At 44.0% G+C, this 17855-nt stretch overlaps 1 protein-coding gene across 2 annotated transcripts in view; it reads left to right on the forward strand.

Annotated features, from left to right (window-relative positions):
* The window catches only part of ZDHHC3 (zinc finger DHHC-type containing 3), a 47558-nt gene that overhangs the window by 17936 nt on the left and 11767 nt on the right, over positions 1–17855 (forward strand). For both annotated transcript variants that reach the window (XM_025200292.1, XM_025200293.1), the window contains 5 exons: positions 451–780; positions 4820–4944; positions 8361–8457; positions 14002–14083; positions 15906–16036. In XM_025200292.1, the coding sequence (XP_025056077.1) occupies positions 475–780; positions 4820–4944; positions 8361–8457; positions 14002–14083; positions 15906–16036 (741 nt within the window). In that variant the 5' untranslated portion in view covers positions 451–474. Of the gene's footprint in view, positions 1–450; positions 781–4819; positions 4945–8360; positions 8458–14001; positions 14084–15905; positions 16037–17855 lie in introns of those variants that run through there.

The raw sequence follows: 17855 nt of genomic DNA on the forward strand, positions 1-17855 counted from the left end.
CCATCAGTACCCAACTGTTTTCACCTTGTTTCCTCCACAGTGCAGCAGCCCCTGCTTTAACTGCTTCTCCAACTGTCCCTGCCAGGTATTACCTAACTGCTCTGCAGTGTTGTGCTCCCTTAAATTCTTGCAGCATTTTTCCCCGAAGGTGGATGTGTTGCAATTGTGGCTTAAGTAATTCCTGTGTATAATTGATAAGCCCTTTGGTAAAGTTTGAAAAGCTCTTTGGGATCCCTCTGAAGGGGAAGCACTCTTATAAATGTAAGAAGATGATCTCCAAAACAGTTTTTCTTGTTCACTGATTTCCCTCCACTTCCCCACCCCATCTCTAACCCTCTCTCCCTTCAGGTCCCTTTCATCAGTCTGCATTTCCCCACGTATCTCCCATTCCATTATGTAAAAGGAGCTTTGAATTTCATTCCTAACTTCTTTTTATTTCTTCTCTTTCAGATGCAGTTATGGACATTATAACCTATGATGATTACCCCAATCCACCGTTTCAGAGATATTGAGAGGAAGCCTGAATACCTTCAGCCAGACAAGTGTGTTCCACCTCCTAGCCACAGTTCCCTGGGAACAATGTGGTTTATTAGAGATGGCTGTGGTATTGCATGTGCTGTTGTTACCTGGATGCTGGTCTTCTACGCAGACTTTGTAGTCCTTCTTGTCATGTTAGTTCCATCAAGAGACTATGTTTATAGCGTGATCAATGGGATATTGTTCAATACGTTGGCTTTCCTGGCTTTGGCATCACATTTCCGAGCCATGCTAACTGACCCAGTAAGTATATTGTTGTACTTATTGATGAACAGGCTACATTTTTTCTCATCTGCACCATGTGAGTAATTGGGGCCACTGGTGAATGGTAGATTTAAATAAGTTCTGTGTATCATTGTGATGAGTAGGTCTGCTGTTACTGTATGCTGACTTGGTGTCTTGCTCTGTAAAATGTAAAAGACCAAATATTAGCTTCCCAGGAAGCTGGTGTGGGCAGCTTCCTCTTAACATGAGAGAGAGACATTCTGCTGTCCTTTTTTCTTGCCCATACTAGATTTCGTGTTTGTGGCCTTTCAAGTGCTGACAAACAGGAAATCTGGTAGAACTTGTTTCAGTTGTCTGTCTTGGCAAGTTTCATTACAGCAAAACAGGGCATAGAAATAACGCGCTGCTTTTGTTTAAAAAGTCATACTACATTTTTCACATCAGTGACTTAGCTGAATTTACTGGAATGTGTTAAAACAACTGTTTTGTCTGCTTCTGCACTAAAACCTCCTAATAATTTCGGCATGTATTTCCAGGGCTTGAAAAATGTTCCAAGCTGTGTCTGGCTGCATTCTAAGCTAGCTTTGAACCACGGTGAAGAAAGGAACCTCTTGCAATATTCAGGAATATCCCCTTTTTTAAGATCAGTCTCTGGCTAGTAGATTCACAGTTTTATCTTTTCTTCATGATAGAGGGAGAACAGGCTTTACTGTCTCTTCTGTCAGAGTTAGGAATTCTGTAGAGATGGCAAGGTCTCTGTGGCTCTAATCTAATCCTTACCCTACACTAGGGGCGGGCAAATATTTTGGGCAGAGGGCCACTTACTGAGTTTTGGCAAGCCTTTGAGGGCTGCCTGACAGGCAGCCCAGGACAGAGAAATATTAATTTTCTAAATTTTTTAGGGGCCCCACGGGCCAGATAGAATGGCCTGGCGGGCTGCATCCAGCCCCTGGGCTGTATTTTGCCCACCCTTGCCCTACATCCTGCTCCCTGAGTGGATGCCCTACTAGGAAAACTTCAGTGATTATTGCTTAGCTGACATTTTCCCCTGGAAGCAACAGTAGCTTGAGACTGCCCTGATTCTTGGCAGTTCCAGTGTTACCATGAAGCAGCCCTGTTCATTTCATTCTCTTTCTGCTTTATAAGTCTATGTGACAGTTTCAGGGTTACCACTGCTGGTGCCATCAGAATTGTGAATAAAGCACAACAGTAGTTTGTATGTAGTTAAAATTTTGAGAGCATTCTTTTGTTTTCCTTATTAGTGTTATCTTGCTGCTTGAGGAACAATGGGGAATAGGGATCTGTTTTGCTAAGCACTGTACAAACACGGAGTAAAAGACAGTCCTTTTAGCAGAGTTTATAGTGTAAACAGGCCCAGGGTGACAAACTCAAACTGGCTGGAGGGTCCCATTCCCTCCTTTACAGGTGCCTCCAGGCTGCACCCTGGCTCTCATGCTGTCAGCCCCATTGGTGCCTTACGTGGAACCTGTGCTGCTGTTGGTGGGGCTTTCCATGATGGCAGCCGGCAGCCAGCATCCCAGCCATCGTGTGTGTGTGTGTGTGTGTGTGTGTGTATGTGTGTGTGTCTGTGTGTCGCCCAATCCAGATGGTGAGTCTTCCCCCGGTGGCAGTCCACACCTCAGTGCAGGGGTGGGCAAAATGTGGCCCAGGGGCCGGATGTGGCCCACCAGGCCATTCTATCCGGCCCGTGGGGCCCCTGAAAAATTTAGAAAATTAATATTTATCTGCCTTGGGCTGCCTGTCATGCGGTCCTCGAGGGCTTGCCGAAACTCAGTAAGCAGCCCTCTGCCCAAAATAATTGCCTGCCACTGCCTTAGTGACAGCTGGGGCACAGTCCCAGCGGCACTACAAGCAAAGTCCCTGTCACTGCAGCCTATGGCTAGGCTTTCTGCAGTGTCAGGCAAAACCCTGGCGAGAGCTGGGATGCTGGCAACCCAAACAGCACTGCAGACAGAAACTCTGCAACCATGGCCAGAGCTGCATTTCTGGCCTGGATGTCAGGCTTCCCCATGGCAGCAGTCAGACCCCTGGCTTTTGTCAGGATGTGGGCAGCTTTGTCTGCATCATGGGCAGAAGCCTCTTCATTGCATCCAGAGCCAGGGCTTCTCATGGTACCAGCAAGAGCAGGGCATTGGCTACTGCCCAGTAGCACCATAGGAATATCCCACCACCACAGCCATAGCCCTAGTTTTGGCTGCAGTGGTGGGGCTTCCTGCAACTGCAGTCAATTCCTTAGTTTTCACCTGGGCACAGGTAGGTCCAGCAGCATGGCAGGCAGAAGCCTGGCCACCATGGCCAGAACCAGGGCTCTGTTGTGGTGGAGGGGTTTCCTGCAGTTACAGGTAGTGCTCTGGTGAGGAGAGCAAGAGATGTGGGCAGCTTGCATGTCATTGCGGTCAGAAGCTTTGCCACTGCAATTGCAGCTACTGAGCTGGGTCTTCTGTCCTAGCTCTGGCTGTGGTGGCTGGGATTTTGCCTGCCATGCTGCTCTGTGCTGCTTTCCCTGGGTCTCTGACTGCCACTGTGGGATGCCCCAACACCACAGTCATAACCAGGGCAAAAGTGTTTGGCTGGATAACCCAAGTCAATGGGTCAGATCCAGCCTGCAGGCTATGTTTGACACTCTTGACCAGGCAATTACAGAGTATAGAGAGGGATCTGATGCAAGCAGTTATGTGGTAAGTGATGTAGGGTCTAGTTTGATGTAGGGTATAGCTTGATTTATTTTTTATGGGTTTTTATGAAGGGTTCAGCTTCAGAAGAGGGAAGGGGAGGTATGACAAGGCAGGAGGAAGTACATGTGGAATGAAGCTGGGAAAAACAAACTTAGGCTGAGAGGGGAGGCTGGGAGTGAACAGCCTTGGGGGAAGCAGGGACAAAAATTAAATAGAAAATGTTGCTGCAGTGAGAGATTAGATTATTTTCTCCCAATTTTACATCCTGCTACACTTGATGGCATGTGCCCTCCATTATTAGGAACCACTACCTACTTATCTCTGATAAATAGGTTTTTAGGCCTTGCATTTCTTTTTTCCTCTTGTGGTATGTGTGGGGGTTGGTTTGGGTTTGGTTTTTTTGCTTTTAAACCGAGGCAGAGTTTGTCTTTTTCTGTGCAGCATATGTTTCTGCATAAGAGCCCTATGTAATATTGCTGTTAACTCCTGATGTACAGAATTTCTGTTCCCTGCTAATAGAAATGCACAGGTGTTTCAAGGAAAGACTGCTTCTCCAAAAGCAAATTCTAATGTTGTTTTTTTCTAATACAAGGTGTATGCATTTTAATGCAAGAGCCAAGATAGATATAGATATACACATATTGATATCTATTGGAAGTGCATACTGTACCTCCACATTTAACAGTTGTTTGGGGGATTTGCAGTATACTTATGGTTATATAAAGGCACCAAATATTGAGTTTGTCTTTGGAGAATTAAGGTTTCTGTAGCAACGATAAATCAGCTGTGTTAAAGATCTATATTTAGAGGGAGATTTCAAAAATTGTACTCGCTTACAACCTGCAAAAATTTTTTTCCCTTGTTTTATTTTTGGAGGTCTTAAATTTTACCATTTAAATCCTTACTTTAAAAACAAATAAGAAATACTGTATGTTTGTCTGTATCATTTAACAGACTATTACTTGAGAAATAGATACTCTTATATAAGGTATACTAGCTGTCTCCAGTTTGCTGTGATAAAATTTCAGATGACAAGCTTGTTAACAATGGGGTAGGAATTCCTAGAGGACTGAATTATTTAACAGCTTTGTTAAAAGGCTACCTGCTAACATGAGAAATTGTTGCCTGCTCTATCTGATCAAATCAAGCAGGTGAATGTTAAGCAGAGTGCAGATCTTAAGTAGGACCTCACTAGAATGGCCTTTCAGAATTTTTTTCTGTTCAGTAAAATCATGAAACTTTACTGGTATTAGGATTTTTTTTCTCTTTCTCTTTTTTTCCCCCCTCTCAAGATCTAGCTGTGGCTCTGTTTAGTTTTACTAATGAATGTAGGTGTTGACATATTCCATTTTAATTTCTAGGGTGCTGTGCCTAAAGGTAATGCCACAAAGGAATTCATCGAGAGTTTACAGCTGAAGCCTGGACAGGTGGTTTACAAGTGTCCAAAATGCTGTAGCATTAAACCTGACAGAGCACATCACTGCAGGTACAGTTACTTCCACTGAACTGCTTCTGTACCTTGCATTTATGGCATGTGGCTCTAGTACAGGGGTGGGCAAAATGCGGCCTGCGGGCCGAATGCGCCCCGCCAGGCCATTTTATCCGGCCCGCGGGGCCCCTAAAAATTTAGAAAATTAATATTTATCTGCCCCTGGCTGCCTGTCATGCAGCCCTCAATGGTTTGCGAAAACTCAGTAAGCAGCCCTCCGCACGAAATAATTGCCCACCCCTGCTCTAGTAGAACCAAGCATCCATTTGGTGGACCAAGATGCTGTTGCAGGCTGAAACTTCAGAGGGGCTTAAGGAAGTCTATACCCACTGACTGCAAAGGGTGCCTGACTCTAAAGCTTCTCCAGAAGTTGGAGTCCTCCTTTGAAGAGGATTAAACTATTAAAGCACTCTGTGGCCACTTTACTTCTGAAGGAGAGCACATACATGTTAAGTTGTGTGGTGAGTTCATTGATGTGCCTGAGTATCCCATGTACACATGGCCTAAAAGACACTATGTTAAAATATGCCTTGCTGGTGAGAATCAGAATATTAGTCCATAAAATTAAATATTAAATTAAAATTAAATAACTAAATATTTGTCTTTGGTCCTTCTTTTTTCTGGGCCTGACTGGGTCTTCTGGCTTTAGCTTCTATTAGTCATCTTTATTACTACTAAATTAAAGTTAAGCTACATGCATTTAAAAAAAAATTCTAATCTTCATACTTTGACTTATAAAACAATTCAAAATTATAGCAAAAAAAATTGGTGGTAATAGTGTCCATTTTCCTGTGTTTTCTTTAAGACAAAAAATCTTCATACTGACCAATTAATGCTAAGGACATGTATGTAGCGCATCACAAACTCTTGATTCTTCCCTATTTTAGTGTAAAATAAGCTAAGCTTCTTTACAGTAAACAGTAAAGTGGCTTATATATGCTCAGACTCTTTTTTTCACCTCCCATCCTGAACAGCACATGCCTACAGGGCCTTTTATCTTGGGATTCTAGTTGCTGCTGATTCAAAGAGAGAGCCCTCTCCCTATATATTTTTTAAGCTTTAAGGGAATCTTTTTCAGCCATCCCCAACAAGCTTGTTCATCACTCTGCTTTTTACAATGTAAATTGAGCAAGATTTCCCCTCTGAGCTCCATTAAATAAAACGATTGCAATCAAAACAAGCATTGCTGATCCAACCCAAGCAATGTGATGGAGCCTATCACTTATTAATGCTGTTGCAAATCCTGTCTGACATATCTTTAATTATGGATGATGCTGTGCATCTAAAATGGGATCTTGGTGGTTCACAGCAGAGGGAAAGGAAAGCTAACTTTTACTAAGGAAAACCTTCTTCTCCATGTATTTCGTCATAGGCTTTAGGGAGGTTTGAGAGCAGTTCTTGTTCTAAGACCCAGTCCCATGCTCATTGAAGTCAGTGGGAGCCCTTAATAAGTAAATAAGTCCTTTCCTGTTGTTTTATGTGTGGGTCTTCCAGACAGCAGGGGTGTACATATGCACAGCAGTAGGGGTGTTAGTGACCACATGCCTGAGACTAGAGCTCCAGCCATTCACATGCCTTTGCGAGATTATTGTGCCCAACTATGCCTTCTGGCAGTCGGCTCCTGCCTCCTCACCTTGCTCCCTGTTGGTCTAGCTGCCCTGGAGGGTCTGAATGTGGAGAGTATCTGTTGTCTGTCAATCTTTGCCTCGTCCATTCTTGGCTCATGCAAGGAGGGCCCAGCTTCTCCAGCACCAGCTGTCTTTTCCCATCCTCCTCTGACTCTTACAAGTGATGTTATCCTTTAAGCTGCAGTTCATGCCTGTGATGGAGGCAGAGGCTTCTGTGACACTCCCTTCTTATCCTGGCTGCTCCAGGTATTTTCTCTGGTGGGACTTCTTCCCTCTCTTGGTTTCTCCCTTGGTGCTGCAGCTAGTCATCATCTTTCTCTGACATTTTGTGGATTGGCATGGGTTTGGGGTACTGATTTCTGCTGTGGTGTATGCCCTTGCTTATCAAGGGATCCAAGACCCAGAAGGGGTAGCTCTGGCAAACATCCCCTAGCAGAGTCTGTAGAAGTGGGCCAACAAGCGTGTAAAAGAAAATAAGCTGGAGCAAAATGAATTCTTTCAGTGTCTCACCTTGTAGTTACTGTAAGCAGTTGCTATGCTCAGGCCATAATCACCAGACTAGTAATTCTAAAGCCATATCTCCCCTATAGGTACCTGGATAACAGTCATTTTTAGTCTCTTCCTTTAATGTGAGGCTGCTTGTTAGCAGTAGTCATTCACCACAGGACAAATATTAAATAGGGAGATCTAGCTCAAGGCAGGAGGGAAAAGCATGAGAACAAGGGTGTGCCTCATCATGGTCCTGATCAGGGCCTTCATTGTCTCCTTTGTGTCTTGGGCACACTGCTGCTTTTCCTTGAAGACTCCTCCCTTCCAAGCTGTAGGGCCAGACAGCTTCAAAACAAGGGTATTATTTATTATTTATCAGTACGTGCTTGCAATACTGTGTTTATATTTTGATTCAGCATCTTTTTGTGGTTTGTTTCTTTTGAGTGGTTTATTTGTCATAGGAAGCAAAAGAAAGAAAGAGAACCCTTGGTTTTTCTTATTTAAATCCATTTAAGGTTGTTCTGTAATGATAGTTAGGTGCACTTGGGCATCAGGAGACAGCCTTTCTTCTTCCTTTTTCATAGGATAAAAGGATTCTCACCCCCTTTTACTCTCCCATGATGCTAGTTACAGTTTTAAAATGCATCCTGAAATGGAAGAGGGTGACAAGCTAAGAGTGGTATTCAAGTATGTTAAAGTAAACTAATAATCTTTTAAGTGTGGATGCTAAACACAATATACATTCATAGAATTTGAGATTAGAGTTCTTACAGATGTATTTGTAAATGCTTTTTTGCTAAATGCTTTAATTCTAATTTTATCTTGAATATTTTTGGGATAGTGGCTCAATAGTAGACATTGGTAGTTTAGTCTGCTGTGTGACTTCACTGTCAAGAATCTTTCCTAATGTTAAATCTGAATTTTCATTTTTTCAAAAATATTTTTTCACCAAATATATTTTATTAAATAATTGAACTTCTTAAAATAGATTAATGGATTTCTAATAGTATTCAAATCTAGACTAGATTTAATTTAATTTCATTTGTTTAATTGTAGTATTTAATCTCTAAGTTATAGAGTTTCCAAGTCGAGTACTACATTAATACATCGTGCTTGATAACCTGTTATTCAGGTGCCTACAGGAGAGACAACTTTTTGTACAACTGATATTTGGAATAATAGTTGATTTTGAGCAGATTCAGTAGACACAGAAAACCAAACCTTACCTGTTGGCCAGTGGGCACTTCTAAATTTTTACATTCAGATTTTACCTCTGATTCCTTTTTCATCTTCCAGTGTTTGCAAGAGGTGTATTCGAAAAATGGATCACCACTGTCCATGGGTTAACAACTGTGTAGGAGAGAACAACCAGAAGTACTTTGTACTGTTTACAGTAAGTGGTTTATGGAGTGAATCGTTCTGTTGTCTAATCAGAGACAATGAAATTTCAAGTATGCTTATTAAACAGATGTGCAAAAGTAGGTTTTTGATGAAATTGCATTACAAGGAAATAATCCTGATGAAATCATTTTGTTTATTAGAAAGTAAGCATAACAAATGATTAGGAATAAGTTAACACAAAGGGTACTTTGCCATGTTAGCTTTTTTAATGGTCTAGATTTAGTTAGCATAGTAGTAGTAAGCATATATATTGCAGAATGCACCATAACAATAATAGAAATCTTAGTAAGCTTTTTTTTGGGTAGGTACCACCTTCTTGTTCTATGTTGTGCTAGATGCTAGGCAAAAGTGTCTTGATCGGTGACTAGGGTTCCTAGGCTCTGTTGTAATACAAAAAATAATGATGGGATCAGCTAATACATCTCTGAAACACTGGAAAGAACCCTTTTTGGTGAGGTTTACCAAGATTCTTCATTCAGGTAGCCAGTGTCAGCACTCAGAAAATGAGGAAATGTTTCTGATTTTCATTTTGCGTTGTGTCTGTGGTGTTGAGAACAAAAAAGGGGAAGGAGGAGAGCCAACTTGACTGTATTATTTCTCTACCAAGGATGAAATCTAGGCTGTGTTGAAATCAATGGCAAATCTCCCTGGATCAAATCCAGGGAATGTTAAGGCTGCACAGTTGACTCCCAGGGTAGTTCATTTTCTTAGTAATCTCATAGTAAACCTGCAAGTGTAAGATGGCTGTGTTAATGATATTACAAAGTAGAAGGGTAAAAGTATTGAATCAGACTTGAGAATAAGTGGATGAATGCTTTAATTCCCTTTGGTGGCATGGTCTATCATAAGGCTTTTGGAGGCAGAACTAATCAAATTTCTCTCCCTGGAGCAGGGGATCCCATACTGCAGAATGTGCACTTGATGTTCTGTCAGTTTGCTTTGCACCAATTTAAGAAATATATAACATAAACCAACATATTTGGGCATAATTGGCCTAGAAAAGGGGTGTCAAAGATTCAGCCTAGGGAGTTCCAACATCTATGCCCCAGTGCTGCACCTGGACATGAGTTGACCCACAGGCCACCAGACAAGCCCCATGCACAGGGCTTGGGACACATGCTACATGCAGCACCTACCCCTGTTGGTCTGGTAGTCAGCCATATGTGGTGCCCACTCTGGTGCCCACGCAGCATCCATTCTGACTGGTCTGGGATTCACACTGCAAGTTGTGCCCACTGCAGCCAGTCTGGGACCCACGCTGCATGCGGTGCCAGGATGCGGGTCCTGGGACAGGCACTGCATGCACTGGATCAGGTGTGGAGAGGAGGGGTGTCCATAGGCCTGATACAAGTTTGACAGCTCTGGCCTAAAATATATTTATAGTTTCATAGTTGGTAGGGTCAAAAGGGACCTGAGCAGATCATCAAGTCCAACCATGGCAGGAAAGGGTACCGGGGTCAAACGACCCCAGCAAGGTGTTCATCCAGCCTCCTCTTAAAGACGCCCAGGGTAGGAGCCAGCACCACTTCTGGAAGTTGGTTCCAGATCCTAGCTGCCCTGACTGTGAAGTAGCGCCTCCTGATATCTAGCCTAAAGCTACCCTCTGCCAGCTTGTGACCGTTATTCCTTGTCACTCTTGGTAGTGCTCGGGGGAACAGGGACTCCCCCAATGCCTGCTGGTCCCCCCTGACCAGCTTGTAAACAGCCGTTAGATCCCCCCTCAGCCTTCTCTTGTGGAGGCTGAACAGGTTCAGGTCCCTTAGCCTGTCCTCGTAGGGCCTGCCCTACTGACCCCGATCATGTGGGTGGCCCTCCTCTGGACCCTCTCCATGTTGTCCACATCCCTCCTGAGGTGCGGCGCCCAGAACTGGACGCAGTACTCCAACTGCGGCCTGACCAGTGCCGCATAGAGGGGGAGGATCACCTCCTTGGACCTGCTTGAGATGCATCTGTGGATGCATGACAAGGTACAGTTGGCCTTCCTGACTGCATACCCACGCTGTCAGCCCATGTTCATTTTGGCATCAATAATGACTCCAAGATCCTTTTCTGCCTCTGCACAGACAAGAAGGGAGTTCCCCAGCCTGTAGGTATGCTGCTGCTTCTTCCTCCCCAGGTGCAGTACCTTGCACTTGTCAGTGTTGAAACCCATCCTGTTCTCATCCGCCTGCGCCTGTAACCTGTCTAGGTCCGATTGCAGCCTATTCCTCCCTTCTAGCGTGCCCACTTCCCCCCACATCTTAGTGTTGTCTGCAAATTTGAACAGGGTGCTTTTTACCCCCTCGTTCAAGTTGCTGATGAAGATGTTGAACAGTGTGGGCCCAGGGACCGAGTCCTGTGGGACCCCACTGCCCACATCCCTCGAGGTCGAATAAGACCCGTCTACCACCACTCTCTGGGTGCGGCCCTCCAGCCAACTAGAGACCCATTTGACTGTGTAGGTGTCAACGCCACAATCCCCTAGTTTTTTAATGAGAATGGGGTGAGAGACAGTGTCGAAGGCCTTCCTAAAGTCCAGAAAGACTACGTCCACTGCTACCCCTGCATCCAAGGATTTTGTGACCTGGTCATAGGGGCCCACCAGGTTGGTCTGACAGGACCTGCCTCTAATGAACCCATGTTGGTTGCCCCTAAGCATAATCTCCCTGCTGGCCCCTCGCAGACATGCGCCAGGATAATTCTTTCAAAAAGCTTACCCAGGATCGAGGTAAGACTAACTGGCCTATAGTTTCCTGGATCCTCCTTCCTCCCTTTTTTGAAAATGGGGACCACAGTGGCCCTTTTCCAGTCCTCTGGCACCACGCCAGAGCACCATGAGTGCTCGTAAAGCCATGCCAGGGGTCTCGCAATGACCTCTGCCAATTCCCTCAGCACTCTGGGATGGAGATCATCAGGACCAGCTGATTTAAATATGTCCAGTCCTTCCAGAAGTTCCTTGACTAGATCCTCACTGACCCTAGGCCTGGGTGCGCCTCCCCTGGGACCTGCGGTGGTCCTGCGGGGGCGGTGACCTGGTCCCTGCTCAGAAAAATGGAGGCAAAGAAATTGTTAAATAGGTTGGCTTTGCTGTCTGGTGCGACGACCAGATTTCCTAGTGTGCCCTGCAGAGGGCCCATGTTACCCGGTACCTTCTTTTTACCCCCTATATATTTAAAAAAGGACTTCTTGATGTCCTTGATCTGGGTAGCTAGTCCTAGTTCCATCTCAGCCTTGGCCTTCCTGACCGCCCCCCTATAGCCCCGAGCAACCGAGGTATAGTCCTACCTGATGATGGCCCCTCCCTTCCGTTAGGTGTACGTCTGCTTTTTAGCTAGGAGACGTTCCTGTATGCTTTTGGTGAGCCGTGGGGGCTTTTGTGCCCTCTTGCCCCCTTTGATCCATGTTGGGATTACCTCCCTTTTGGCTTGGAGGATTGTCTCCTTAAGGAACGACCACTCTTCCTGGACACCCGACTCCCCACCCCTCCAGGACCTCAGTGCCTCCCCAACTATTCTCCTCACCTCATTGAAATCTGCCCTCTTGAAGTCCAGGGCTGCTGCCTTGCTGCAGGCGTTTGCCACCTTGCGCTGGATGGTGAATTCCAGCAGGCGATGATCACTGTCACCCAGGTGGTCGAGCACCCGCAGACCCCTCACCAGGTCGTCGCCTGTGGCCAGCACCAGGTCCAACAAGATGTCTCCCCTGGTGGGGCTGTGCACCTCCTGGGTTAGATGGAGGGCCTGTATCTCAGCTAGGAACCTATGTGAGCGGTCAGACCTGGCTGACTGCTCTTCCCAGCAGATGTCTGGAAAGTTCAGGTCACCCATGATGACCACATCCTTTGACCTAACAACCTCCGTGAGCTGACTTAAGACCTGATGCAGGTCTCGTGTCATCTTCCACGTCCGCTCACTGGTAGGACAGAAGAGAATACCACCTGTGCCCTTATCTCCTTCAGCATGCCCCTCAGAGCATGGTAGTCTGCCATCAGGTGATCAGGGCTTCTGGCTGCATCATTAGTGCCCACATGGATTAGGACCATAGGGTTATTTGCTGAAAGGGAGTCAAAGCAAGGGGGTATCTCTCCTTCCTTCTGGGGTGTAGGTGGCTCTCCCTGCTGCTGACATAGCCGGGGTGGTGCAGTGACCTCGAGAGCCATGCTGTGCCCAGGCTGGGCTTCCCCTCCTGTCCACTGTGGCTGGCACAGGATGGGCACCACCTGGGCTGTCCTAGCAGCTGCTCCAGCTCACCACCACCCAAACCTTTAGTTTGGTTAGGGAAAAAAAAATTCTTCTGGGTGCTTTCCCACTGGGCGCATAGTACTCCATCTTGGCTAGTCTTGCCTACCAGTCGTAGGAGGGAGGGGGGGAGGGAAAATTAAATAAATCTCTCCTTAATAATTGGAGTGGAGTAGTGTTGCCTGCTGGCTCATCTTGAATATGGCATTTTGGATTTCAGGTTCAGTTAAACTTGACAGGTCTGTATTTCCAGGTGAACCACATATTAAATGCCTAATCTGGTTGAAGAATCAGCAAAAAGCAAGTTCTGTTCATTCCTGTCTGTGAACTCAGGAGGAGTTCACTGAGAGATGTTTGTTTCTTCTGAGTAGCTGCTCATATTTGTCATGGTCTGGAGCACCCTAAGAAAGCATCTCCTAATCATGTCTTTGTATAGATGGAAGACAGGGTAGGGATTCACTTTATAGACTAACTGAATCAGGGCTGCATAAGCTTTCGTGAAGAAAATTGTTTCTATAGATGTCTGTATATGAGAGGGGGCATGGGTAGCAACATTGGTAGTTAACATTGTTCAAGTCTTTTTCATGAGAAGGTCCTTTATTAGTTTGCCACAGTTGGGCAAGTGTGTGCCCCAGAGCAATATTTTTATAGTGAAAATGGGTTAGCTACTTCGCAGAACCAGATCAGTGACAAATAACTCCATCTCCACATTTTAATAATTCTTGCAACTCTTGTGTTAAGTTCTGATTTCTTGCTTTGAGCAAGCTGAAATTTGGTAGAGGGTTGGTCTGACGCTGGCGGTGTACATTGGCTCTCCCTACAAAAACCAGCAAATCTAGCCGGTCTTTGCATATACTCTGTAGATAGTAGGCGTAGTGTAGTATAGGCACTGTTGCCTAATGCTTGCTCAACAGACTGGGATTTGGGAGAGTTGAGTTTTATTTCCAAATGTGCCATTGGTCTGTTGCTAGGTGACCATGGGCAAGTCCCTTCAGTTCTCTTTGCCTTTGTAAAATGGGGATAACTTATTTCTTTTCTTTATAAAGCACGTTGAGATTTGCAAATGAAAAAGGGCTATATCTGAGCTTCGTATTATTTTGCATCATTAGGCAATTAAAGACTTCATCATTTGTATATAGCACAAGGGGCCCAGAGTAAGTTTGTGCAAGCTACATAACTTGTTTTTTCCTAACTTGAGAGTGTTTGACTTAGCCACCTTAACTTTTTAAAGGTGACTTATTCTTCTGCATGATGTATATTTTGGTAGTTTAAGTGATTTCTTTCTACAGCTTTGCTCCATAAATACGTTGTATTTTCAGATGTATATAGCACTGATTTCCCTGCATGCCCTCATCATGGTGGGATTTCACTTTCTGTATTGCTTTGAAGAAGACTGGACAAGTGAGTATGGATAAAATGTTCTTTCCAGATACCTAGTTAATCTGTGAAGAAAACATTATAGAGTAAAGCGAAGGGCATCCTCTTTTACAGCTAGTTACAAGAACATGCTGTTGTACAGTTAATATGGGTGCTTCTTTTATTTTTATGGTCGTTCTTGGAATATTAAAGTTCCAGCTGTGGAGTAATAAATTCTGTCCCAAAAGGTGAAGTCTAGGGGCTGTGGCTGGCTGATGTGTGCATTTTAAAAAAGAACAGGGTTGACTTGAAAATGGCACTGATTTTCCTGTATGCCAAGAGAGAGAAAATGTTTGCTCTCTTAGTTCAATAGAAGTTGTGAAAGGCTAAAGTTGTTTTATTGGCTCAGACCTAAAATTCCATCCTTGTGAGTTCAAACAATACCTCCCCACTGGAAAAAAAATCACTAGAAAAGTTGATATGTGCACCCACCTCAAACGATTAGGCTTAATCCACAATGGGTGGATTTTATTTCTTTAAAAGAGAACTAGAGGAAATATTGGTAACACCCACTCCTCCACTGTAAAATTTTCTATTCCATCTGGGTGTCTGGACTTGCTGTGAAGGAGCACGATCCTACTATTTTAAGAATGTAAGCTTCACATTTAAGTAATTGCGGGTTCGGTCCACAGAACTGTGAAGGAAACCTTTCAGATGTGAGTAGAATTTGAGCTGATGCATTGCAACTTTGCAGCTCCATAACAGTTTCACTCTGCATTTGCTTGACAAATTGTCTCGGTCCACACTAACCAGAGAGAGACTGTGAAAGAAGAAAGGAGGGGGATTTTTTCCCCACAAAAGTATTCAGACTCTGAAGACGTAGTGGTAAAAATAAAAAAGTTTATTCTCTGTAACCTGCCAACAGTGGTCAGGAGCTGAGAACAGGACCCTGGCAGAAAGCCTCCGAGAGCTAAACCTGAGCTGTTGTTACTGCTATCCTTGTCCCACATGCAATGGGACCCCCATCTTATCTTGGTACTGGCCTATAGCTATTAAGTGCCTGATTAAATTTAGAATCCCTATTTGGGGCAGTGTTGATTAGGGGGATTTCTGGGAGAAGACATTTGTTTTTAAGAAGTTCTTATTATTGGGTTTCACAGAACTCTGAGACTCTTTGAATGAATTAATAAGTGAGTAATTAAATATTGTACTTGTTGTCTTATACCACTTTTATTACCTCACCTTTCACCTTCATAGCCACCCTTGACAACCCTTTTAAACCCTCTGTTTAACCTTGAAGTAATGTTGCAGTATAGGTAGACCTAAAGAGAAAAAGGGGGTAAACTTGAAAGAAACAAGTTTACCTCTGTCTCAAAAAGTAGAGTAAAATGTGTGCTGTGCTGCTTACAATGTCACTACAGAAGCAGTGTTCCCCTTTTCTCCTGTTTCCTGATCAATAGACTGAGGTTCTAATAGACTTTTTATCATCATAACAAATGTTATCATAAATTCTCTATTTATAAAATGCAAGAGGTTAGAACTGGCTATGTATCCTACATGTTGCAGCATAGCTTTTTTCCCCCTTTAGACCAACAGTAGTAATGATCTCAGTGTCCCACATGCACAGGAATATCATAGCCTCTCCATACCCCTTTGCATATGATAGCTATTTCCTTTTCTTATATTGATAATTGGTTATAAATTAAATTTTCCTATCCAGCCAGCACTTCCTAATCTGATACGTAATCCCAGCATTTCCACCAGAATTTGCCATTAAGTGGTAAGTGCTTGTAGCAGTGTTGTGGGCTTTTTCCCCCGGTTCTTTATTTTTTTGGAGTGTTTATTATTTTATCATGTTTTTTCACAGAATGCAGTTCCTTCTCTCCACCAACGACAGTGATCCTTCTCATCCTCTTGTGTTTTGAGGCACTTCTGTTTCTCATTTTCACATCTGTCATGTTCGGGACCCAGGTACACTCCATCTGCACTGATGAAACGGTGAGTGCTTTGTGATGTCTCCTTTCTCCTCTTCCCACAGTGGAAAGAGCCGTGGAATGCCGCGTGGTTCTGCTTCGCTGCTCTAGTGCATTCTTTGAGCAAAGGTCAAAAATAACATATTGAGGTGACACAGTGACTGAGTGCACGCTCTAAAGGGCTGGTATAAGAACTGGGGGAGTGGGAAGTTGTTCCATCTACCATACCAGTGATTGAAACTTTTATTTTAAGAAGCATAAATAACTAGATTACTCTGCAGAGCAGTTCACCTCTGGGATGGAGCATCTCTTACACAACAGACTCTGCAGTGCTTGCTGCCAACTGCTAAGATCTTTTAAGATTCCTCTATGTAGCATCTCATGATGTATACAGCTTCATGTGCTGAAAAGCAAAGATAAAGCTAGGGAGGTAGCGGGGAGGAGAGTTTTGTTTTTGTGAATCTTCAGTTTAGGTTTTTCTGAAATATTTACCCATTCAGGAGCTCTCTTGGGGCAGACCCGGTGGGGAGGAGAAGCCTCTGCAATATCCTGTGATGTAGAATCTCAGCTTTTATTCTGAGCTGCAAAGTGGTAAAAGTAATTCCAGATTTTAAGGCAGCAAGATGTTATTCAAAGGCTTTGGAGTCACTCCCCAGAGGATGCACCGTGTTCTTTTCAGAGGTGGAGACTCTGACTCTTAGTCACTTCTACCCTTTAGAACAGAGTTAGACTTTACCAGATATGCTTGGGGAATCTCTGATAGCTGAACAGAAGGCCAGTCTCATCCTAAAGTGAAATAACTTTCCAAATGTCAATTTACTGGGTATGTTGGAAGAATTGATAACCTTAAAGGGAATGCAAATATGTATGTTGATGGGTAAGTTACTTGCTCTTGTTAGTTAGATATTGACCAGTCTGGAGGTAGAATGAATGTGTATGTGCATTTGTATGTATATATTCATTCTAGTTCCAGACTGATCAATATCTAACTAACATATGTAATGTTGACTGTCTATAGGGAGTTAGAATTTGACACGCTGGACAGTGAAAAAGCATTTGCCATTCATGACCCTTGGTTCAGAGCTGCTTAACTTGGAAGCTAATGGCACTGATGTTTTAGGACAGGGGTTTTCAACCGGCGGCACTTGCAGTTTTGCCAGCAGCACTTCTGGTTTCACTGCTGTGCACCACGCAGCCCCCCATCAATTGGCTGTTGGGGGACTCCATGCTTCTTGACTGACTGCAGGGGGTACCCCAACCAAAAAAGGTTGAAAACCCCTGTTTTAGGATGTATGCTTGGACAGATCTACTTGTCCAGGGAAGGCTACAGATATTTCCTGTTGGATGAGGCCAATACAGAACAACAGGCTCCTGCTAGGCTATTATTCATCAGCTTTTCAGCAAACTAATGACAACGTCTGAAGTTACTTCTGAATTTTTAACAAAGATAGGTCAGTATTTTCAAATGTAGCTTCTGCAGTTCTGCACCATAAAAATGCCTGACAAGTGCTGGGCATCCATAGAAGCTGTCACTTATCTTGCTACCTAAATATGAATTAAATAAAAACTCCCAAATGTTAAAGGCAGAACTTTTACTTATTTGGAATTTTCTGTATCAGCAGTACTACCTGTCCCTATTTGCTGGCATTAAACTATCTGTGTCTATATGTCATGTGATCCTTGCTCTGAGGAACCCTTAGCATTGAAGTTCTGTTAAAAATGGCGTGGGATGGATTGTTCTGTTTTGCCTTGCACTTCAAGGGGCATTTCCCCCACCCCTCACCCTGCTACATGTACCACACAGCCTCTGTCTCTCGGTGGGGAAATTGAACTCCTTGTAGAGC

The sequence above is a fragment of the Alligator sinensis genome, unplaced genomic scaffold, assembly GCF_000455745.1.
Source record: "Alligator sinensis unplaced genomic scaffold, ASM45574v1 scaffold54_1, whole genome shotgun sequence".
Taxonomy (NCBI): Eukaryota; Metazoa; Chordata; order Crocodylia; family Alligatoridae; genus Alligator; species Alligator sinensis.